We start from the raw sequence: 24,944 nt of genomic DNA on the forward strand, positions 1-24,944 counted from the left end.
TTCTGTGCATGGGTATGACCCAGTTAACAAACCCATCTTCTGCATCTCATGGTCTCTCCAACCCTGCCCATCTCTGCGAGGAGGTAACCTCAGCTCCTGGCAACAAGGAGCAAACTTATTTTTGAAACAAGCGGTCGAACTGGTTGCTGCATCTTAATGAAAACGATTTTTAAAGAACCCAACACATTTCTATGTATATAAACAGCCCTTCCTCCCAAACCTGGTTAGACAAGAATGTTCCTGGGTGTGGACTGCCTTGTATAATTAACTGCACAGCTGTAGCTTCTGATCCCTGGTAACTTCTTTCTCTCTCCCTGCGTCTCCCCAACATAATCCAGGCGTTCTCCTCCTCCCTGCTGGAGCTCCAGGTGCGTCACTTGGGCAGAAACTTTCCAGCATTCTATCGTCATTCCTTGCTGAGACAACGACTGGGCAGACATACCCACTTTGGGCTGAGAGGCAGGAACTGGAGGATAGATTAAGTGGTGAAGCTCATTTGCCCTGTTCAGACGATGGAAACGGGGAGCGCAGCAAGGACAAATGGTACCACTGGGAAGCCAGAGGATGTGAAGAGTCCATCTGCCCCCAAAAAGGAAGAAGAAGTGAAGAAGAATACGAACTCTAGTGGAGGCGAGAAGGAAGCTCTGAAGGGTACTGGCAGCGCATCTTTGGAGACAGGGCAAATCAAGAGCTCCCTTTTCTCCGGGAGTGACTGGAAGAGGCCCATCATTCAGTTTGTGGAGTCGTCTGACGAGAAGAGATCAACCTACTTCAGCATGGATTCAGCAGATTCAAAGAAGATGCAATATGCCAGTGGACAGATAGGGGAGATGAGGAGACCACCGCTCTCCTTTGCAGAGAAAGGCGATCTCAGGAAGTCCCTCTTCAATTTGGATTCCAAAAAGAGCTTCCTGCCTAGTGAAGGGGAAGGGAGGAAGTCATTGTTCTCTGGGGGGCAGATGGGGGACCTGAAGAAAACTTCCCTCCCTATGGTAGAGACAGGCGACCTGAGAAGACCCCCCTTCAACAAGCCTGACAGAGCAGCTGGGTCACGGCCCAGGGTGAAGCTTGAGGATGTTCTGTGCGATTCCTGCATTGATAACAAGCAAAAGGCTGTGAAGTCCTGCTTGGTGTGCCAGGCTTCCTTCTGTGAGCTGCACCTCAAGCCCCATCTGGAGGGAGCAGCTTTCCGGGACCACCAGCTCCTGGACCCCATTAGGGACTTTGAAGCAAGAAAATGCCCTGTGCATGGGAAGACCATGGAGCTGTTCTGTCAGACGGACCAGATGTGCATCTGCTACCTCTGCATGTTCCAAGAGCACAAGAACCACAGCACAGTGACAGTGGAGATCGAGAAAGCAGGGAAAGAGGTAATGCTCTTTTTATTGCACGTTCCCATCAGTCTTTCCAATTCACCTCAATATTACACCACAGCTTTTGCTTTCCAGTCTCTCCTCAAGTCATGTCTGCAATGTAATTCTGGGATGCAGGGGTGGTGGATGGGAAGCGTTTACTGGAGAATGGATATTGCCTCGGTTCTGCTGCCGGGGGGTCATTGTTCTAATGGCTGGTTACAGCAGCATAGCACTGGAGTGATGGGGTGGAGAACCTGGCTTCCACCCTTGGTTGCAGCACTGACTTTCAGCAGAAGCTGAATCAAAGCCCAACGTGCTAAGTTTTGCGTAGTGATCCGCGCAGCCAGAAATGTGGGCACGGCTCAAGTTCAGGACCTCCAGAATGCAGGTAATTGGATGGGTGGCTGCTAAAATTACTAATGTCTGCTAGGTTACTATTGGAAATTGGCATCTTAGCTACTTAGAATGAGATGATGGGTGTTTGTTTTTTCTCTTCTGTTATGGATATAGTAGTGTCAAGAGCACCTATGGGAAGAGTATTTTGAAGCTTAGATGAAGAAAAATCCCTGGTGCAAATACAAAACTCTATAATTTCCCTTGACGTGTTACTAAAATAGATTTAGAAGATGGATATCAAAGGAGATGAGGCTGGTGTGTGGAGCAGTGCTCACTAATCCAAAGTCTTCCACCTTTGCTTGCTTCAGGTCTCACGCTGCTTGATTTCTGGGTGGACATATGATTAGTCCATGAGATGTACTAAGGATCAGGGTCTCACCATGTTTGGTGCTGTGCATCCCCATAGTAACAGCATGCTTAAAAACCTTCTAAGCAGACAAGAGAGATTACAGAAAGGGGCCCCATGAAATGCTAATGTAAACCAATTTGCCTAGAGTCACACAGCCAGTCCACGACAGACTGGAAGGGCACTGAGTAAGATCTGGTAAACCCTACTCTTAGACACAGTGCTCTGATGTGGTGAGCAGGCAAATAAAAGTGCCCGCTACTAGAAATTCTGGAGTTATCCTTAACTTGGAAGAAGAGTTTAGCTCTCTCTAAGGTGGTAAGAAGATGTATCTCATAAGGCTGAAATAGCACCTTATGCAGAGCTTCCCTCCGTCTTCCTATGCACGTATTTTGTCTTTTCTTGCAATGTCATCTCCAACTTGCAGACTTACTGAAACCAGACAACATTTCTTCCATGTCTCAACCAGTCTTTCATAAAGAAATTCCTGCAGGGCTCGCTAGCCTGCTGTTTGTTTCATAATTGCTTATTCTTGTGTTTTTGATGTCGGCTCTCAACATAGCATATGCTGACTCTCATAAAGCTGTGTCTGGTGTCTGCCAGGTCGTCCAGTTCCTCTTAGCTGTTTCTACTGAAGTTAACAGCTGCTCCCTGAGGAACCAGAGCTAGTCACAGCCTTCTTCCTGTGGTTGAACAGACCTAGAACACCTTGCTCTTAAAGAAGCTGGGCAGAGGAGGCTTTGCCTAAGATTTAAATGATGTTTGATTTCCTTCTCAGAATCCTTTTGCCATTCTTGTTAGCTCCATGCTTCAGTTCCCATGCTGTCCTTTGCTGTTTCTGCTGCTGCTAAGCCTAAAGGATTTAGGGCTTTATCAACATGAATCACACACATGTGCAAGTTTCTCCTGACAACGACTTTTGATCATGTTGTAACTTGAGTATTCACTCAGACAAAAACAATTAGCAGGATGGCTGCTGCTTTGCAAATGTTTATTCCTAGCCCCGATTTATTCACCCTAGGTGGAGCCTTAGCAAGAACCAGAAAGAGGAATGAACATTTCCAAGTTCCTTTTGTTCCCACCTATTCTTTTCCAGTCTTGCAAATCAGCTGAACCGGGATGTGACCACAAATTGGAAGAGTGGCAAAGTATGGTTGGTGCTGCTGGCCTTTGTGGAAAGAACGAATGAAAACCCCACGTTAGGTCATCCCCATCCTTGACCCATTTTTACAGCTTGCATCCAAGCATCTCCAGGGTAGCTTTAATACCTCCAAATTCGCTAACTATACCACTGGCTGGTGACCAAAACACAGCGTTATCTACAGAGGCCCTTTCACACTGTGTGGGTTGTCAAGGAACAATTGGCTTACCTGTAAAGGTTTCCCAGTCCTTGGCTGTGCTGCAACTCCAAACCTGGAGAGGATGCCAGCAGAACTTGGTGTGGGGGGACGTATGTGTGTGTTGTGATGCACTTAAGCCTGACTGTCAATCTGGGTGCTCAGCACAAAACTGTCACATAATAATGCTTGTTTTAGGCAGATCTGTTCCTTTCCTATGGCAGAATTAATGCAGGTTACAGTCTCTCTTATGAGTCTGCCTTTGCTATAGGGCCTATAAGGAAGAAAGGTGCTTCAGTTCAGGGTTGGGAAAGCAAGGGGTAGTTTAAGATCCTTGTGTAAAATTAGGTAACTCTGCTTGCTCCACAGTGCAGACAGAGACAGTACAGCTTAAGAGGAAAGGAATGCAAACAAGCCAGTAAACAGACACCTACTAGTTAGAACATTTAGGCAAGCAGTGGAAAGACTGATATTTGTCTGTGAGACAGAGGGAGAATGGAGCAGCATATTCCACCTTTCAGGAGCCTGGGGTAAGAGGCACTCATCCCCCTTTTGCTGGCATGCTGATGAGTGAAAGGCACCGGGGGTCAGACAGAGACAACTTGGCAGGGAAGACAGTCTTTTATCCTGATTTTCCACACAATGGTATTTGTGTTTCTTACCCAGCAAACCTTTAATGCCTTCCCCAGAGCCACTTTGCATTAGTTTCCTGCTACAGATTTAGAACCAAAGGAACACCCCCACCAGAATCAGCACAAGAGACAACCAAGAAAAAGGCTGTGAGACTGGGTAATAACCACACACAGCTGAAAAGCGAAAACTGTCAATAGCAGCTTGTACACCCAGATAAAACCCTCTGGCCAGCTTGATTTATCAGCAGAAGCAGAGCCCCCCTTTTGGACAGCATCCTTCATTTTGAAAGGGGATCCTTCACTCAAAACCTGTTTTACAGGCCTATACTCAAAATGAAACAACTTCACATACGCCTGCCAGTCACAGAGCTGTAAATAACCTGTCGTTACTATCCAGCACCAGCCTTAGTACTCAGCATGTCAGGTCAGTTCTAGTGAAAAGCACTTTGATTCTCTCCCTTAATTCTTTACCTTTAAAGCAAAGTTCACATTGCACAGCAGGTTTAAAGAGGCAGCAGAGAACTGCTGTGCAGAAACGGGACCTGGGTGTTCCTGGTTTCAACAAAGCCAGCTTTGAAAGGGGAGACTTCACAGAGGCTGGACTGGGCTTTGGAGTCAACCATCCACAGACATGCACCCAGAGGGATTTCCATCTGAGCCCTCTCTGTATTGCTTTCACTGTCTGAATGGAGAGCAAACACGAGTGTGTTGGCCCTTCTCACTGATGCAAGGTTAGGGCATGATGTGGCCGTGAGACCTTATCTACACAAGTTGTGGTTGCTCTGCGGACACAGCTTAAAATAGATGCTCTTTCCACAGAGATGGTGCAAGTTACCTGCAGGACGTTCTTCCTAGCTGGAAGGCTGGGGGGGAAGCTGACCTGCTGCCAATTGGTTTGCCTGTTTGCCTGCATTCTGCTGTAGTGCCTCTGCAGCGAGGGCAGAACACAGGGAAAACCCATCAGTTTGTCCTTAAGGAATTCTCTTCAAACTATGCAGAGCAGAGAGCCTTTCCTGGCCTCCGCTCATGTCATTAATGCAGGATGCTGGCAGAGCCTACAGAGACTGTAGCCCACTGACACCCACCTCTGCTTAACAAAAGCTTAGACAGAAAACTAATGGCAAAAGCAACAGAAATAACATCCCAAACAACTTGCTGACTTCTCAGTGTGTAATTTCTAATACAAGCCCTGTATTAGGGCAACTGGTTTAAACACTTCTCCAGCTTCATTATTGCATGTGGTTGTTGCTGTCAGGTAATTAGCATAGCTCTCCCAGGCTGGTGACACAGGGGTGTTCCCTGATTCAAGGCCTGGGTTCCCAGAGCATTAAGACATGATGATGCTTGTATTGCTGCCTTGCAAAAATGAGTCACATCGTGATGCAAGACTCATCATCTCACATCTCTAGGTCCTTTACAGCACAAGGGCTGGGTTCAGCTCTGCATGTACACTCTGAACTTTCACTTAGGCCTCTTGACTGTCCTAATTAACCTAGGCTCTTACAGAGGATCCTCTCTTAGCTCAAAGACTCTCAGTGCCAGTTTGCTATGGTCAAACTAAATGGTCTAAACTGGGATTTCCCGCAGCTTCTTCACTGTTATTACTTCTATCTACACTGTAGTGACACCCCTTACAGTGGGTGGAGGTGCTATATTACCTTTCACAAGGCCCTTCTGAACACCAAGTTTCACCCAATGGATTCGTTCTGGGTGGTCCATCACATAAGGGGATCAGGAATTCTTGACCCTGGAAAATCTGAAGAAAGCTGCGAGAGAAGATTCTTGATAGGGAATAAAGTGGAGAAGTTGACAATACCTAGTACCTGTAGCCAGCCTACTGCAAATATAACACAGGATGTGCATGGACAGCTAAAGCAATCTTTCAGCCAGACTGATCAAGGCCTTAAAAACATCACTTTTGCTTAACCCTTTACATTGTGGTCCATCTCTAGAGCACCCCTATTGAATAAGCCTCCTTGTACCCACATCACTGGTTCCTGCGCTATTCCACAGCCTCCCTGAGCCTCTTTTTAACATCTTTTATGCTTAGACTGGTTTAAGTGTTTGTACTACTGTTCAATGGAACACCTCCCTTGCTGGTGTCTGTGCTAGTGTTTCCTTTTGCCCTCAGTATGGGCGTTTTAACCCATGCTGAACCTGGATGACTGTGGTGTTTGCATTATGGATATTGGAAATATCTCTGTAATTTCCACTTGCAAATCACAGTTCTTACTCTAAATGGTAGTGTGGGTCTGCTCTTAAATAGTTGTTACATCCCATCCCAGAGGCACCCAAACTACCTTTCTGGGTGAAGGGATATTATAACTGCAACAAGCTCTTAGGAGTTAGGATCACTTTTGAGCAAGTAATAGTTTACAGAACTCCTCTGATACCCATCTTAATTAAAAAGTACTATAACAGCATAATATTGCTATCGACATCTTTCCATCCACCACCCGATTCTTTATCCTGTTACCTTTCTTTTCAAATCCCTGTGTTTGAGAGTGTCTCAGAAAAATCCCTCCAGCCCTCCTCTGTATGATTTCACTCATATTCTTGTAATAAGAATGTCCTGATATTTAGGGCTGTGGAGGAAGGAAGACCTCCCATTGCCCAGGAGATGTGCTTTTTACTTTGCTAACAATTGATGCCATTTTCTCTTAACCCCTGCAGAATATGAGCTTCAGCTCATTATGGTATTTGACTGTTGAAGGCTGTCAGGGTGTATGGATAGTATTTAGAGGGCCAGTGCTCTCCTAACTCTCAACAAACAAGGACAATTACAATGGCAATATGAGGATGCAGCTCTTCTGGCACTGAGATACCTTTGAGTACATTTGCCTTTTTCATTCCCCCTTTTGTTTTATCAGGCAATACAACAACTATCAGATTGCTTTCCCTCTATAAATAGAGATTGTGCTAAATTGGAACAGCTAAAGTCAATGGCTCTCAGATGCAGCTGTGCATGATTCAAGCTTAAGAGGACGTTCAGACACCATGGTGACTGGCACGAAGGCAAGAGCCCTGATGGGCTGATATCCTTGCTCTGAGCTGTTTGACAGCTTGTTGCATGCTTTTATTCATCGTGTGATACTGTTTTCTACTCCTTGAATGGAGAACTGAACACCTGAAAACTCCCACCCCAAGGGAAACCAGGATCACAAGGGAAGCCCCAGGTTTTCATGCTGTGCCATCTTCTTGGATGGCAGCAAAGCAGTGGGAACTACCACTTGTGTTTTAACATCAGGGAGACCTCACTGTGTTACTTGATGCAGGAGTGGATTTATCCATCCCTGTCTCCCTTGCCTCTAACTGTTGGCTTTTGGGTAATACAACCATTTGCCAAAGGATCCCCCATGAACAGCAGGCTTTCAGAACTTCCCCAGTTCAGTCGTGGAGTACAGGTAATTCCTGCAAACTGCGTAGTTCCTAAACAGCTCTTGGGATAAGTGCTCCATTGCCAGATTGCCTGTAGTTATAATTGTGCTGTGACCAACCTGTGCACACATGAAACACAGAAAGGTCTTGAAATGCGTAAACAAAGGCTTTGTCATGATCTGTTGGGCAGGGACGTGGTGAATATGAACGACCGAGGGAGGGGTTGCCCAGAGTTAACGGCGCAAGGCATTACCAAACAGCCAGCTCCTGTTTAGTAACGTCCAGAGATACGGCATGCACACCACCTGGCATGTTACATCAGTGCATAGCTGCCCAGCCCTCCATGGGCTCCAGTTCTATGAACTGCCTTGCATGCAATTGTCTGGTCTGAGCTTCTCTGGGAAGCCAGTGCAAAACGAGATGCAAATGAATCCCAGTGAAGTTGCTGATCTAAGCCAAGCAATGGTTGACTACACCTCCTCCCTCCTCCTTCTCTGTTTTTTATTTTTTCCAAGCATTCCCCAGCTTCATCATAACATGAAAGCTCTCAATTCAGAGCAAATTAATCCACAATCCTGTCTAAACAGAATTCCTGCCGGAGGCATCGTCCTCTTGTTGCAACACTCGTCAAACGTCATTCCGTAATTACATGAAAACTGTTATTGCTGCAGAGGCACACCCTGGGATGGGCCCTTCACTGCATACACAGCTGAATTTTGAAACAGGCCTCTTCCCCCTCCAGCTAATGACTCTAATGTGATTAAAAGCGGCACCATGACGGTAGCCTAGTAGGTGGGTGCTTCTGCTGCTGTCTTTGCTGAGGGAGCTGAATGTCTTGACCCAGCGAGAAGCTCTGGGATCCTGTCCAGTGTCAGCACATGATCTCCATTTCAAGCAGTGCCAGGAACCTGTACCTCCCAGCTGTTATTGTTCAGGGCCAAATGCATAAGTGGGAGCACAGAGCATCTTTGAAGTAGGCCACCCTCAGCCCCAGTTCATGAGACTCTCCTCTCCTCACAGGCTGAGCTTTCACTGCAGAAAGAGCAACTGCAGCTGAAGATCATTGAGGTAGAAGATGAAATTGATAAGTGGCAGAAGGAGAGAGACCGCATCAAGGTGCGTATGGGATATTTGTTTCAGCTCACATCTCTCTTCTTGCTGTACTTGTTGCTTTCTTTTCCACTCTCTCACATCCCTCTCCTCCTTTCCTCAATTTCTCTGACATAGCCAGCTCTTATTCACTCCATCCCTTATCCTCACTCTCTCTCATCACTCTCCAAAACTCACTCATGCCAAGTCTTGGAAACAACAACTCCTACTAAATTACCATTGCAACATACCCTGCAGGAGATCAAGAAGAGGCAGCACAGCCTTGTTACAAAACGATCCAAGGCACCTCCCTGCTTTCGGTCCCTTACAGTTCTTCTATCACTGGTAGCCAGGCTGATTCGGAAACAAAGGTGTGCTGCTGCTTTCTTTCCTGCTAGACCACACACACAAACAAACTCCAGAAGGGTTCTGGATTGCCCAAACAGAGATAAGGCAACAAGAAAAGACGCAGTCACACCAGCAAACACCTGATTTGTGGTGGAACAGCTCATTTCCATGCAGATACAGGGCTCTATTATAATTCTCTCATCACGCTACAGGTTGGACTATAGTCATGGTGTTATTTTTGTCATTTATACCCTAACTGAATGGAGCAGTGAAAACACAATTTGAAGGCACCCCAGAAAATCTGCATAACATTAATAGGCAAAGCCATTCTTCTCCCTTTTATGTGGTACACGTACATTGTCTTGCCAGTTCTACTTTTCGTTTGCTTTATTACTATGATTACGATTATGACTATTATTACTATTATTACTGTTATTATTATTGGAAACCTGACCTAGAAATTTTAACTCTGAATAGAGTTACATTCACAGTCCTTCTGAGGAGTATTTCAGAGGGACCTAGAGGTGAGGTTTGTAACAAGTGTTTTAGCACCTTTCATCCTTGGAAACGGTGGGAATTTGGTCCTCACATTCTTGAGGAGCCAGAACCATGATTTAGAAAGTTAAACAGTGGTTTTAAATATCACCAAGGAGTGCAATTCAGGAATTGAAATAATATGCTCTTATAATCAGGAAGACAGCGTGCCCTTTAGATTACATACACACAATTATTGCAAGAACAAGTATTACTTCACTTAGCATGTCTCTGGTGCTCTCACATACCCAGAGTCTCCATAGTCACAGTAAATGCTGGGAATGCTTGGACATATCTCCCCTACTCTGTTTCTCTCTGTTAGATGACTCCCTGTGAAGTTTAACACGTTATTTCTCTTGCCTCTTTCCTGCTGCCTCCTCTCTCTGACCCTTCCTTCTGCAGAACTACACCACCAATGAGAAAGCAACAGTGGACCAGCATTTCAAAGAGCTGATCCGTGACCTGGAGAGGCAGAGGGATGAAGTGAAGGCTGCCCTGGATCAGAGGGAGAAGACTGCATCAGAGAACGTGAAAGAAATCGTGGATGAGCTGGAAGAGAGGGCAAAGCTTCTGCGGGAAGACAAGGAGAACAGGGAGCAGATCCATCAGATCAGTGACTCCGTGCTCTTCCTGCAGGTAACCAAGATCTCAGTTTGGTTTTCTTTCCACGAAGACAGTATTTGTCCCAAAGACAAATCCCAAGCTGATGTAAGATGCATTAATCTCCACCAGTTCAATGCACATTTAAAGCAGGAACCTACCCTGATATCCAAAGCTGTCTCTGCTCTGGTAGGTGAAGAATGAACCTCTACGTGCCACCTCCTGGTGTTTTTTTAGATGGCTGGAGCTCACAGGCAGAACATTTGTCTGCCCCCTCCATCTTCACTGTTCTCCTTTGCACTTCATACTATTTGGAGCCTAACATTAGCCAGCTCCCTAGGATCTAACCTCCAGCTCTTTATGTTCCTCAGTAACCTCTCTTCCCTTCTTTTTGGCAGGAGTTCGGGGCTTTGATGCGGAATTACGTCCCCCCTCCATCTCTTCCAACATACAGTGTGCTGCTCGAAGGGGAGAGCATGAGCCCATCTATGGGACTCCTCAGAGATGACCTCCTCAATGTCTGCATGAGGCACGTGGAGAAGATCTGCAAGGCAGACCTTGGCCGCAACTTCATAGAGAGGAACCACATGGAGAATGGTAGAGTATCTGAGATCTACCCCTTCCCTCCCTCCCTCGGCAAAGCCTAGCACAGAGTCAGAGGTGAAGCGTGATCAGTGTGGTCTCACAGAGCAGAAAGTAAGCAAAGATCTAGTGGGAGAAATACTACCATGAACAGATTAGTACCACAGCGCTGCAAGGAGTCTTCTAAGTCTCACTTTCCATGTCTCCCAATTAGTTCTGCAGAAAGGACTTGTCTTGCATCCATTTTAGGAGGACAGGGAACTAGAATGCGATTCCACAGCCGAGTTTCACTTCCCAACTCTCCCACAAAAAGCTTTTGTAACCTTGGGCAGGTTAATTATTCCCAAAAGATGACCTCCTGAACTAAGAATAGTAGGGATTGGAATTAATAGTTATCTCACCAGCCTGCTATAAGGATATAATCTATTAGCAATTGTGGAACCTAGATACCAGACCAATAAAGGTCAAGAAGCTGGATAGGTAACATGAAGATAAACTGCACCCTGCTGTTGAGGAGGATGCGTGACTCAAAAAGATGCAGGGATAATCTCAAGTCCAGTTCATGCAATACAAGCAGCTGAGGAACTCTGCTGCAAACACAGTACTAATTCCTGCCATATTAATACACCACCTTCTTCTTGGACAACAGCCATGTAAATTACTCCAACTTCCTTCCAGAAAAGACAAATTCACAGCAGAAGATGATATGATAAAGGAGGAAGGGAAGAAACAACCAAAAAAGCCCCCAAACCAAAAACCCAGACAAAAAACAGCCTGTTAAAAAGATGCACAGCAGTCGGAACAACATGGGTTCAGTTACTGGTTAATATGGTAATGCTTTTAAAAGCCTGGGTTTTATGAATCAGCCTGCCTGCATTCACAATCTAGAGCAGTAAGACTGAAGGTGACATGGGACCAGAATACATTTAGATCTGTAATGAGAATCACTAGTATTCATCAAGTGACAGCCTGCTGCCTTCCTACATTAAGGAGAGAAAGAGTAAGCCCCTGGCCCCAAGGAGCCTGCACTGCAAACAGTTCATTAATGTTTATCTAGTGCCGTCAGTCTCCATTAGACATGAATTAGATGGAGCAGATTCTTCTGGTCAGGAGAACTGAATTCTTAGTTCAAAGTGCTCATGATACATAGCTAGAGTTGGGTTTTTTAGCTCTGCCTACGCTTCAAGTAGCACCAGAAACTGAACATTACTCGCCTTCCAACATATAACACTACCATGTACCTTGTTGGATTCTCAGTGCTCTCTTTTTGCCAATCCTGAAGCAAATGTGTCTGACTTGTACAACCCAACAAGGGTACATTCAGTCCTAGTGGCTCTGGATAAAAACTGACTACTTCTTGATCATTTTTAATCGGGGCCCCTTCCGTATTACTGATGTCAGAAGTCCTCAATGGTACTTGCAATCTGTGGGATTCAAGTGGCAAAATATGAGAGGGGTAACAATTAACTACTGCCAGAAAGGTGGGCACTTAGAGCAGCGTTACCAGGGGTTTAATGGACCCAGCTTGGAGTCTGCCTAATGAGAAGAACAATGGTATCCACTCAGCTGGGAAATGTTATTTAAGGTGAGTCTCAGAAGCTTCAGAGCTCTCCGTTTTTCAACCCACAGTTACACTTGAAAGAGGACAGCACTCTGCATCTAGTGACTGCAAGGAAATAACTCCACAATTACTTAATGGATTTAATTAACTCAGACTCCCCCTGAGTCACTGCAACAAATTCATTTGCAACTGGCTTGATCTTCTAGTGTAAAAAACTTCCCAGGAAGAAATATTGTATTAATGGAGTGAGACCAGCTTAATAGCAGACTCCAAAGGGAATCCACTTTCTTTTGGCTGTCATAACAGGTACCTACTTAGTAGTGTGGCAAGGAGGAAAATAATCAGAGAACATCCAGGGATTTTAAATAACACAAAGATAAATGGGAGAAATCATATGAAAGTGTGGTCAATGACTTCAGAAGCAAAGAATGGAGCTATTGAAACACAGGAAACAAATTCACCCCCTTGCAGGGAGTAATGGATTTATAGAACACTTGAGGCCTTAAAAGGAAGTATTTTCGTGAGCATCTCTACTGATAGAGCACCAGATCCTGTGGGTCAGTGTCAGAAAACCAAAACCAGGCTGTGTAATACCTGGGAAAAGGGTAGGTTTCATCTACTTCGCATGAAGCCTGAAGCAAACATCCTTGTCCGAGAGCCCAGGAAGTCAGAGCTGTTTGCAACTCAGGTTTGGCATTTTGCTTTAAAAAACTGAAGAAACCAACTGAGCTCTCCCCACACTGATTTTCTTGAGCTTTGTAGCGCTTGCAGTTCAAGATCTGCTGGTTGGGAGCCAGCACTATGCACAGGTTAAACACATAAAAGAAGCCAAACCACTGCTTTTGAAGTGGGATACAGTTTTAGCCACATGGCAGTATTCTGGTAGGAAAATGCCTCACCCTCAAATCTCCCTACGGATTTTCAGGAGACAGCATACCTACTGAATGGCCAAATGCTTCAGCTATGCTATGGCTCTGAGGGAGCTTTCTCCTTTATCCCAGGCTGGACCTCTGGGCAGCTACAGCACTGCTTTACCTCCCAGCCAAATAGCCCCACAGAGGTGTTAAGAAACGAGATAAACTTGTTTTCAAAGAGTGGAACTTCTCTCCTGCAGCACTTGAAGAAGCAGTTCCAATCTGTTATCCCCTTCCCCCTATTCCCATCCCTATATCAAGATCACTCAACAGCCACCTCCAGCTCATGCCCTCCTCTGCTTCTCCAGGTGACCACCGGTACATGATGAATAACTATGAGTGGAACCAGCCTGACAACTTGAAGAGATTTTCCATGTTCCTGTCTCCCAAAGGTATGGCACCCTAATGGTGGCCTGGCTTCCTCCAGAGTGGGAAGCAGTGAGTGCTAAAAGCCTAAGCAAGGCAATGCCTTTAGAAACACAAAACCAGAAAGGGTAGCACAAAATAAGCAACCGAATTTCCTCTGGTCTCTAGACCTGGCTTTGCCAGCTGTTTACAGCTGCTGTTCTGCAAAGCCAGCTGGTGGGCAGTGTGAAGGGATATGCCAGCAGTTAGCACTGGCACTCCCCTGAAGGCACATTTGGAGTGCAGCGTTGCCCGCTCTGTTGTTAGGGTTCCATGGGGATAACCCAGATCCCAACAGTGAGCCCTTTGTCTGCATTTTCCACTTTGCCCTTCTCCGCTGTTCCCAGCCCACGCCTGGCAGCCCTGCCTGGCGCCATGGGGATGAGGATGTCCTTTGGAGCAGAGGCAGCATTCCCAGTTGAGCATCAGCAAGACTTCACCTGGACTAGTTCCTGCAGGCTCCCCGAGTTAGGAGACAGGCTCCTCATCAGAGGCTGCAGGGGGGCATTTTGCCAGTGATGGGTTTGTTTTGCATGGAGCCTGTCTCCAAACACTGCCCGGATGGTTCTAGCTTCTGTGCTGCCCCAGCTGCTTCAGGGCTTTACAAGCCCCGTGCTGTCAGGAAAACACATGTTCTGCTAAGTGGAGCTGCAGATGCTCGGGAGAGACCACAGACTCAGCTGTACATCCAAAACCGTTTTCAACCTTAAGCGATGGTGGTAAGTTAGGTCTTAAATTGCATGGTCTGAACCCATCTCCACCCAAATTCAGGTTCAGGTGGAAACAGCCCATCATGCATTAGAAGAGTGTGGCAGGGTATGATGGGAGGAACACAGTAGACAATGCTATTTTGCCATCACTGCTCCCACGTGTGTGAAACCTGACATGGCAAAAGGAAAACTAATTTGTGACAGTGCCACTGCATGGCATAGCCTAGCTGCTCACTGCTCCAGATCAGAGCAGGGACTTCCTTCTTTTCCTCCCTGGATAGTTAATTGCTAAGGCCTAGGAACAGGGGCTTACTGGCTCCCAGCTGGGATCCAGCATCCCAGCCTCCTGAAGGATGTGCCTAGAGAAAGGAGGGATGAACAGCGAGTGCTAGATAGAGGGTATCATATTTAATGCTCTTTATTGGAGCCAGTGGGGACACTTGATGGATGCAGTCAGCTAGAGTGTAGAGTGAGGGCTGTACAGCAGCTTGCACTGGTCCTGCAATGGGTTTTTGAGTATACACATACTGGGGGAGCACTTCTTCTGCCTATGCGCATTTACCTTTTCCTCAGGGCACAGACACGCTGCCTTCCAAAACTCCTCATTCTGTGTTTTCTACCAACAAAGTCACTTCATCAAAAGCAAAACCTAAGCACAATCTCTGCTGAAATGGGGTTTGAATGGCACAGGGTTCTCTTGCCAGGATGAGGACTCAGGCATGATAGAAAGGAGCCAGCTGCTGAAACCACACTGATGGGGTGCTTGGGAATGGAATGAATCAGTAGGCAAACAGGAGACATGACCCATTTAGCTTGCATGCTGGCTAGCAAAGGATTATCTGATGAATAATGTGATGTACCCATAATCATTTATCTCTCTAGAGATTTCTATGCACTATGTGTCATGTAGAAGTCCAGCAATGCCTCCCATTGCATCTTTTCTAAGGAATTCCATAAAACGGGATTTAAAAAAACAGAGGACCACCCTTTGCATTGCACAATACACAATATCCTGGAATATCCCATGATAGCTTTGTAACACACCCTTTTTCTCGCTAGGTTGGATCACTGCAAATCCTGCCTGAAGCCACAGTGGCGAATGTGCTGGCTGCATTGAGGAAGGCTACCCAAGCTGTGCTCTGTGCTAACCACAGGGGCCCACACTAAGAAACTGCTTGGATTTGAGCTGACCCTATAGGTTTTTTAAGCCCTGCTTAAATTCAAGGAAACTTTTACTGCCCTAGTCATTAAAAACAGTATCACAGAGCATCTGCTTGCAGGGTGTCCTAATGAGGCAGAGGGGAGACATAAAAGGTTTCAAATGCTGGCTAAAAGATAGAGGAACAATCTGTTCCATTGCTCAGCACTCCTTTCTGTCCTCTCCACTAAGCTTTCTTCTCCTGATGTGGCGAACAGCTTGGCCAGAGCCAGGAGGAGGCTGGAAGGATCACCTTGTGCCTTTGGAAGTCTTTGAATCAAGAGTAGAAGGGACTCGGGAACAGAGAGGGAAAGGCAATTGCTTAAATAGAAACACTGCTTATATAGGAAACAGGCCACGGGATGGCAGCATAACAGCTCCGAGTACTCGCCTCTTCCCTCTCCTGGGAGTCCAGCGCCTCACTAAAGGGGCGCAACAGCGTTAGTCTCCGTCACAGTATGATGCATTAGTGAAACCCTAGAGTGGCTGAGACGATGTGTGCTGGAGCAAGAGATGTTCCTCTCTTGTGTCTCCAAAGCAAAGCCTCTGCATGCATGACTCTTTGCAGAAGAGTCATGTTGAGTAGACAAACCCGAGTTGGCAACTTAATGCAGCTAAAGAGAGTTCTGTGGCAGTTAGAGTGCTTTGTTCTCTCGATAAGAAGGCTGTCCATCATCCACTAGAACCCACAGAAAAAAAGACCAGGCTTTTCTCCCCTCCATGGACCCAGATTTCTGGTTTGGGGCTGCTTCCAGATTGGTGGGGACTGTTTCATAGAGCAGTGCCAGGCACAGGCCTTTGAGCCAGCTCATCAGGAGCCAACTGCTGAACTGGATGCTCTTGTTTTACAGCCAGTTTCAACCCACGATCATGGGAATTTTCCTCCTTCCAAGCAACTGAGGAAACACTTGGTACGGGTAATTCCGACTTCAGTGTGAAAGGATCTAACCCCCCGTGCCACAGCTTTCTAGCTGCCTAACCAAACCTCTGCTTCCCCTCTCAGCTGTCCTGTCACCTGCCAATCACTGTCTCACAGTTCCATCTCTTAGCTGGGTTATCAGCACTGTCTGCAGAGACCCAAACCCAGGATCTCACTGCTCTAGAGCCAACGCATACAGGAGGGAAAGGCATCCCTGTCCTCACTGTTTAGACAGTGAAAGAAGATGGAAAATATAGATACCAATCTGTAAAGATCCTGAGATTCCTAACCAAGTGCCATCAACAGGAGTGCCAGCATCATCCAAAGCAACCAGTGGAGGATGTGGTGGACTCCAAGTACCTACAGCCAGTCTCAGAAGCACAAGGCAGCTCTTCTCCATCAAACATACACCTTTTACCTAGCTTATAAGAGACTGCCCAATGCTGACTGTCTGTACAGCATCCAGCACGATGAGGAGGGGATGCTTTGAGCTAGTGTATCAAGAACCCCAGCAGCAGTGAGTCATGCCTTTTCTTCCCAGATTCTCACCTTCCTTTTCCTTGCCTGTATTTTCTTTCTTTGCTTTGTTCATGCTCAGAGGGTCCTGCCTTGCCTTTCATTCAGAGGCAGCCCACAAGCATCCATGGCCGCTCTACCTGGGGGAGCTCTGGTGACTCACAACCACACCTAAGTTGTTCCTGCTTTTCACGCCACAGGCAGGGCTGTTTTCCTCTCATCATCCCTGCTCTCAGATTCATTCTGGCAGCCGGGGCCTGACCCCAACGAGGGGAAGCCTTGCTTTAATTTCTATGGGCTTTGAATAAAGCCTCAACTGCTTGGAGGCAAGGGAGCTTTGGCAGTTACACGGTTTTGCCTTGTTACTCCTGTCTCTGGAGATGCAGTTTGCCTGCCAGGGAGCTGCTGCTCTTCAGTCACACCTGCACTCTGGGTCTCTCAAGAGAAAGGCTCTTCCTGCCTGTCTGGAGCACTGGGATCAGTTCACACTTGCACACTGTGTACACTAGGACCCCCCAACTGACTGCACTCATCTGCCTTTTCTTACCGAGAGAAAAGGGACAAAGCTGTTAGTTCCCATTTCCCCCCAAGCCAGTTGAAGGTAGTTTTACAGGGTGTGTTTTGAAATGCTTCGGCTTCCCCAGTGCAGCATGCAACACCATGGAATAACGCAACCTCTTCTATCTTCCAGTCGGCAATGGTACTAAGCTGCCTTTTCAATTCTCCTCGGTGGGACAGAATCCGCCTGGTGACTTCAGCAAACAGTCTGATGGGAGCCTCTTCACTAAGACCGGTACTAGGCATTTGGTATTTTATCCCTTCCTTCTTGCCCTTTTTTAGGTGATAAGACATTTAATCCTCTTCTTGCTCCCCCAGAGAAGGCCTGGAGCAGTCGTGCACCTAGCCCATATCTCCTGTCCTGACTGTCAATCTCTTAGATACACACACATGTTCACACGAGCAACTTACTCTGCTGAGCCAGGGTAACAGGAGTTTATTAAAGAGTGTTAAAAAACATTAAAAAGTTATACCTAGTGATATCTAGCTGAAGTGGTCTTAAATTTTGTGTGCAATGGGTAAAGATGAGAATTTTAGGTGATTTTAGAGGCATAGAGACCAGGGAAATATAATGGGAAATGATGCTCGTGGGCATTTACCCCTTTTGCTTCATCAGGGTTTTGAAAGAGTTATAATCCTGAAAGAATAATAGCCACGAAGCACAACCTTTAAAGCAACATGCAGTAGCTGCCCATTCTCCTCCATCTGAACCAGAATCCCCAATTCACCGTCTCATAATCCTCTTTTCACTGCTCACTAGTTCAAGGGCACCAGAGGTGGAAAGCAAGAGCATCAGCACCTGCCAAGCAGAGCCAGGTCTGATTAATTTGTGAATGGGAGATGGTGGGGAAAGGCCATTGCCTGATAGTGCTGGAACTGGTTGTGATTCAGCAGAGCTGGTGTTATTTTTGAATCAGAACGGAGCTGCTGTGGTAGAAGAGGGTTAGGACTTATCACACTGCCAGAGGGACTGTCATTAGTTTCTGACATGAAACCCAAGCCTTGGATCTTTGCGGTAATTAAATAGCCTATAGTGTTCTTTGCAAGAGTCAGGATGCTTAGTTCAAGACTTGGCCTAAATTTAACTGGACTGATTGCATTCCACCTCTCTGCACTCCTCAGATGTTTTAATTAGACAGACCTTCTTTACTTCCTCTTCCTAACTGATTGGGTGGTGGAATAGAGAACTGTCTGACTGCTGTCGTGTCCCACCCCAGAAATGGCTGCGTTTCAATGTTAAGCAATGCAATACTAATTACGTGGCACTTCCAGTCCTGCTACTCATCTTGACGCTGGCAAGGGGAGACGGGGATGGTGGCAGGGACTGATCTATAACAGGTTGTTTTGTGTTGTCACAGCTTATCCTTCAATAGTGAGACATCAGTCTGCAAAGGTGACACCACAGACATGGAAATCCTCTAAGCAGTCTGTCTTGGTAAGAAATATACCCTTGGTGTGAAAGCATGTGCGCAGCTTCAGCAAGACAACTATCTGCTTTAGGGATACCTGAGACTTAGAGACCAGGGCTTGGGTTCTTTGGAGATGTGAATATAAAAGCTCCAAGACACAGCTTCTATTATTTGTCCCCTGTGGTTAACTGCATCCGCAGAGGGATGCAGGTTAGCACCGCTGCCACCACAGCTCTGGGTCATAGGAATAATCTATAACTTCAAAATGATGTATTGAAAGTATTTTGCCCTGGTCTAAAATCTGACCCAGGCTTCTAGAAGCTATAGAAATACTATAGCACACATGCTGCAATCTGTAGTACTTTCCTTCCTGCAGGGATACCGTATACCCTTGGTCCGTGACATTTAGAAAGCACAGATTGTGGAAGTGACACCAAAGACAAAAATATAAGGGTATCTAGCTAGTTACATCCTACAGTGCACAGATGTGATATCAAAACTGAGGGGTCAGACTATGACCATAAATCACTAGAACATCTGTAAGTCACTCATTCTGCACTGCTAGCACAAAATACATAGCAACGCATTATAAGGGGCAGAGAATAGTGGTATTTTAGGTCTTATAACCTCAAATATACAAGGTTAACAAGCAGTTAATGCATAGCCACAGAAACACAAAGTTCATCTATTTTTCTTAATGTCCATTCACACTGTGCTACATTAAGATCTTGTATGACCTGAATTGAGATCATCAAGCTTTTGCCCCCCCGTCTCCACAGATGAAACCTGTGTTTTGAATTCTCATTCTACATTTGTGAAAGATTATTTACTGTTCCTTGGAAATAAGACTTGTAAGAAGCAGAGGGTCAAGAATTGAGAGCATTCCCACACTGAAGGAAGAAAGCGGAGGAAATACACAGCAGTTAGAAAGTGGTTGGACTGCAGTTTTAGTCTGCACTAACTTCTCAAGGCCCTACCAGGAGATGAATGCCCATGAAAGGGATGCACCTGGGTAGACTGACAAAATCCAGCCTTGAGTCTCTGGATGTGCTACAGCAAAATGTATGTCCTAGGAACAGCAAGGTTTTGTAGTGTCTTCTGTCTTGTGTTTTGATCACTGCCTTTCTAAAACATCATCTGTTTCATCATGTGTGTGCTCAGGTGGAGGATCTTCCCAGTGATTTTAGATACCAACCTGCTTCCTAATGATGGTGGTGTACTGGGAAGTCTGGTCAGGAAAGTGAAGTCTCTATAGCACCGCTGGATGCGAGTAGGGTGGTCCTAGTGATAAGCATCCTGGTGCATGACAGGCAGCATGCTGTGCTTCATGAACACAACCCATGCTCTCCTTAATCCCCGTAGAGGCAGCCTGGGTAACTTCTCCCACATCAAGTCATCAGGCTTTTTCTTTCTCCCTTTCTCTCTCATGCATACACTTGTGGTGGTTATTTTAGCTTTATAGTCTATATTCACCAGATAGCCCTGAACTTAACAAGTGACTTGATAAATATAAGCATTACAAAAAGTCCCAAAATAGAAATACATGCTTTGGACTGCAGGAGCTCTGCAGGAGCTTTTATGGTCTATTGGGCCAATAATCGACCTTTTAAAGAGTCTTAAATATGTATTTAAGTAATACACACTCTGTAAGTCCTGTAAACATGAATTTTCACGAAGGACTATACTGTTTAAGGAGGAATGTCTTTTTAACCCACAGGGAGTCCTTTAAAATGAAGCCTCCCTCTTTCATATCTTAATTATATTGGAAATTAAAGCCATAAAATGAAAAGAGCTTCAACAAAAAGGAACATTGAGCACGAGGTATGGGGAGTCAGAACTGAGCAGGAAGACGGGTTGGACTGGGTTTGCTCTGCCCTTGCTTCCAGCCTCCTGCCGTGCCCAATATTAACTAGAGCATTGCACAGAATGTTCCTGGGAGGTCTCTCCCACCTTCTGCAAGCAAGATCTGGGCAGTGGATCCACCCTAAGACAGATAAGACATTATAAAACCACAGCTGTTCCTGATTACCTTTTCACCATTTCACCAGTGTAAGCGTATTCTTATCCAGGCTAGAGATTTTGCCTCGAACCGTGCAACCAGGTACCACAATCAATAAATGGGCTTTTGTGTTTTGTGATCATCCCAAGCCAACACTAAGCTGTGCAACACAACTTTGCTTATTAGTAATGGTGCACATAAGAATGAAATACCAGGGCTATTGATGAGAAGAGATATTTGGGACTACAGTAAACAGAGCTAGAGAGACAGCAAACGGCAATTGCTTTCGGCTCTGCCGCTATCTTTCCCTTTACACTTCTGTTTACACAAGCATTTAGTACTGGGCCATGCAACATGTGCAGGCGTGAATACACAATACACCATTGTGTGAGAGTTTCCATGCACAAGAGTTTGGGCACAGATAAATAGCATGCGACTGAGTTGATTGCTCACATAACTGTGCATGGCTTTAAATGTGAAACCTCCCGCGAGTTCTCAGGTTAGTGAGCAATTAAAAGACACTGAGAGAAGCATAAAAATAAAGGTGACATTCCTCTTCTCCGAGAAGCCTCTCATCAAACCGTGAGTCATAGTCTGAGATTTTATATGCTGCACAGACTCATTTGGCTCAGGAATGAGGTCCATGCAAAGCATGTGTATAAATCAAAAAGCAACATCGCTTGCATTTGATCACTTCAGCACCTCCAGTAGTGAAAAGAGGCAGTGATGCTCTGCAAGAGAAAAGACTGAAGGTGTTAAGCTATGTATGGTTGGGCTACTTAGGAGGGTGAAGAATAGATGGTCAGAAAAAGAAGGTAGGTCAAACTCACATGCCCCAAATTCTCCATTACAGTCACATTACCGCCCCTTTTACGTCAACAAAGGCAATGGAGCCACTTCCAACGAGGCACCTTGATTCCTGAAGATTTAGGGAAGAGCTGGCAGCACTTGGAGTGAAGACTCAGCTGCGGATTTTCATGGATGTACCTGCTACTATATTAACCTTACTGCTCTAATCTCTGCCAGGGAGAGGGAAGGTGCAGAAGGGAATAGCCTTTACTAGAGGAAACAAGGACTTTTTCCAAATCACCTAATCCGCCTTGAAAGCTCCGCAGGCCTTAACAACGTAACCCCATCCTCTGCTGTCACCTCCTTATTCTGTCTCTGTCAATGCCCTTCCCTTTGCTTCTGCAGAGCAAGCTGCTCTGCTTCTCCTGGGAAGCATGCATGCTTGGGTAGCAACCCCTCCAACTCTATTGTACCAGTTGTCCCCTTGTCCTAAGCGTGTTTATATGACCATAGCCATTAAGTTCTGATGAAGGTCCTACGCTGGAGGGGTCCAAAGGTCTTCCTGGAATGAAGAGGCCCCAGCCAGCCACTGGGACAGGCCAAAGTTCTTCCCTTTCCCCTTTAGCCTGTCACTCAGAAACAGGGAAACAGCTCTCACTGGCATCAGGTCTAATGCTGCACCTCCCCAAGACCCCTGCACACTCCCCCTAGCCCATGCCAATGGCAGCACACTTCCTCAGAGCCCTTCATCAGCTCAGCTCAGCTCTTGCTGCCTTCCAAAAGCCATCCACCAGGACCCAGTCAGAGCTGCTACAGCCCAAGGCCAGCTACTGGTGGAGGGCAGAGAGGCTTTCTATCCCATTAAAGTACCCCCCCAGCCACCTTTTCAAATTAAGGGATAAAAAAAGAAAATCCATCCTACTAACATAAGATTGATTAGATGCCATAGGTGGTGGGTGCTTTTTCGTTTTGTGCTGGCTTTTTTTAATTCCCCTAAACCAAAATTGATTAATACATGTGGTCCAGGGCTTGTTTTCGGTTTTGTTTTTGTTTTTTCTGCAATGGGCAAGGAGAATCAGTACCATAGCTTTTTGCTCAGCATAGCATTTTGTATTTGTCCCCTGGACAGACAAACCACATCAGCACCCAGCCTGCAAACCAGCCAGGGCTGGTTAAGGTTTCCATGATCTCACTGAGATTATTTTCCTTCCCCTTAGACAAAGCTGAGAGGTTCGGTCCATGCTGTGTAGAAACCTCCCTAGGCCAGGCACTGGGAGCAGATGGCCCATTGCAGGATCAGAGCCCTCACACAGTGATGAGCAGCTGCCAGAGAAACAAGCCCTAACAGCTACTTTTCATGGTTTGCTCTGTTCAAGCAGTTTTTGGAATGGCTTCCCCCCACCTTTCCTACCCCCAAACGCTTGCGATACCTTGCTGAGAGATCACACCTATTCACTCCCTGAAGATGACTTTCTTGCTGGGCAAAGATAGTGCTTTTTAATGCGACACCTCAGACAAAACTTAGCTGGTTGCTCCAGAATACCTGAAATGGCTCTTACCATTTTGTTCCTAAACAACGAGAGGGGAAAGGGATAGCATGGCAGGGAAGGATGTGAAGAAAAGGAAACTGTGATAGAGTTGCTAGGAAATACACTGAAGGGTTTGAGTATGTGTGTGAAAGGATAAAATAAGTCCTTCCCCAGATCTCACTTCTTGTTTTGCCCCCAACAACCACTTGTGTCCCTTATGTCCTAGTAAAACCTCCTACAGCCTCCTTTCATTTTCCAAAACGTGGGTGTGATACTTCCCTCCTTTTCCAAACCTGGATATTAAAGCCCACCCCTTCTTTCCTGCCCTATAGAAGGCTTACTGCAGTGCCAGCTGGGAGCTGCACTGCCCCTCGCCCAGCACTCAAATGGAAGTGTCCCCTTGTCCCACTGCCCCATCCCTGCAGCCTGTTTGCTCCCTGTCCTCTCCTCACTTCAAGGGCCTCACTCAGACCATACACACATGACTTTCCACACCGGCACATTCCAGCAACAGGAATGGAGCTGCTCCCCACTTGTGTTAGCCTGGGAAGATGCCGGAACCCCCTTCCAGTTCCACTGTACCTCGCTAGGGAACCAAGAGCGCGGCTTCGAGGTGTATTGTGCATGAACTGTTTTTATCGTGTTTGTCTTGATCAGCAAAGCAAGAGGAATTCCACCTCCTCAGACAGGACACGACTGCGCTGATGTAAGTGAGGCCCTTCACGTGTGCAACATACTGCAGAAATAAAGGAGAAAGCTCCATGTCTGACCAAAACCAATGGGGATGAGGTCTGTCTTTGGTGTTTGTGTGCTTGCAAGAGCCTCTTTAGGCGAGTAAAGGGTTTGGAGAACTTGTTTTCCTAGAGGCTTTCTTTTCATAGCCTTATGGATGAGTCAAGGTCATGTCAAACCATCCCACATCCTTGAAGGTCAGACTGATGGATGCAATTGTAGCATAATCCTTTGAGACTACCCTGCGATATTCCCAGCTAGGTCAGCTCCCAAACAAGTCCTCTCCCCTGCCAGAGTTAAACCTCACCAGTTCACACTGAGAAAAGCTCTTGCTCACATATGTGCTGGCCAAAAACAGCTTGGGAAAGACCAGGCTGAGAGGAGATGGGCTGAGGCGCTGTTTTGCCCCAGCCTGGACCTGAGTCTCCCTGAGAGGTTGGTTATGGGCACCACTGGGGCCCTATATCCCCTTGAACCCTTGTGGAGAAGCAGACCTCTGACTCTGCACACCTCACACTGCTCGCCTGTATCATGGCTTCTCTTGTCTCTGAAGAAAAGAACAAATCTCTTGTGGGATGCTCAGGATGTGGGTTCAGGGCCAGACATGCATAGATGTAGCCCTGACAGCCACTTAAAAGAGCAATTGCACATGTGAATCTGTGGGGATAAGAACAGAGGCAGGCAAGGTTTATTCATATACCCTAGATACACATTCCAGAGGATGCCTGACGTATTTCTTCTCCCGGGTACCACATACCAGCTCTTTTTCCCCAGACATTGCTGACAGTCATTCACAAAGAGCAAGGATACTACCAACTCACTTGAGAAGCCAGTAAATCCTCCTTGTTTACCCCACATGGGAGTTACCAGGGAACAGAGCTCAGCTCTTTCCCATCAATTCCACTCGCTGCCTCCATTACTGTTATTACTGTGATTAAAAAGCAATCAAAGAGAAATCTTCTTCCTGTCCTGAAATTGCTGCAAACGTCTCAGTTCCACCATTTAAGCATGAGAAGAGCAAGTTACAAGCATGCTCTGCACTCCTGGACTCTGCAACACTAGAACGGATAATGGAGCTCATCTCCTGAGCAGTCAGAGGCAGTGAGCA

At 46.3% G+C, this 24,944-nt stretch overlaps 1 protein-coding gene across 3 annotated transcripts; it reads left to right on the forward strand.

Moving 5' to 3' along the window:
- TRIM29 (tripartite motif containing 29) lies at nt 1-23,879 on the forward strand. 3 transcript variants are annotated; one of them, XM_061368518.1, is made up of 9 exons: nt 1-1,370; nt 8,465-8,560; nt 9,818-10,051; nt 10,414-10,612; nt 13,381-13,464; nt 16,237-16,296; nt 17,512-17,613; nt 18,737-18,813; nt 21,640-23,879. In XM_061368518.1, exons 1-9 carry the CDS (start codon nt 513-515, stop codon nt 21,700-21,702), a joined length of 1,773 nt encoding a protein of 590 aa, XP_061224502.1. In that variant the 5' UTR covers nt 1-512; the 3' UTR covers nt 21,703-23,879. The 3 variants fall into 3 exon arrangements, with proteins under 3 accessions (XP_061224502.1, XP_061224503.1, XP_061224504.1); XM_061368519.1 differs by lacking the exon at nt 16,237-16,296; XM_061368520.1 differs by lacking the exons at nt 18,737-18,813; nt 21,640-23,879 and adding an exon at nt 17,697-17,817.
- The last annotated feature ends 1,065 nt before the right edge of the window (nt 23,880-24,944 follow it).

The sequence above is a fragment of the Neopsephotus bourkii genome, unplaced genomic scaffold (genome assembly GCF_033783945.1).
Source record: "Neopsephotus bourkii isolate Nb327-2 ecotype Australia unplaced genomic scaffold, CSIRO-AGI_Nbou_v1 NB_1433, whole genome shotgun sequence".
In the NCBI taxonomy this organism is placed as follows: Eukaryota; Metazoa; Chordata; class Aves; order Psittaciformes; family Psittacidae; genus Neopsephotus; species Neopsephotus bourkii.

Coding starts and splice junctions, on each gene's coding strand:
- TRIM29 (XM_061368518.1), top strand. CDS start 513: ATGGAAACGGGGAGCGCAGCAAGGACAAATGGTACCACTGGGAAGCCA. Junction 10,052..10,413: donor ACTCCGTGCTCTTCCTGCAG/GTAACCAAGATC, acceptor TCTTTTTGGCAG/GAGTTCGGGGCTTTGATGCG. Junction 13,465..16,236: donor CATGTTCCTGTCTCCCAAAG/GTATGGCACCCT, acceptor CTTGTTTTACAG/CCAGTTTCAACCCACGATCA.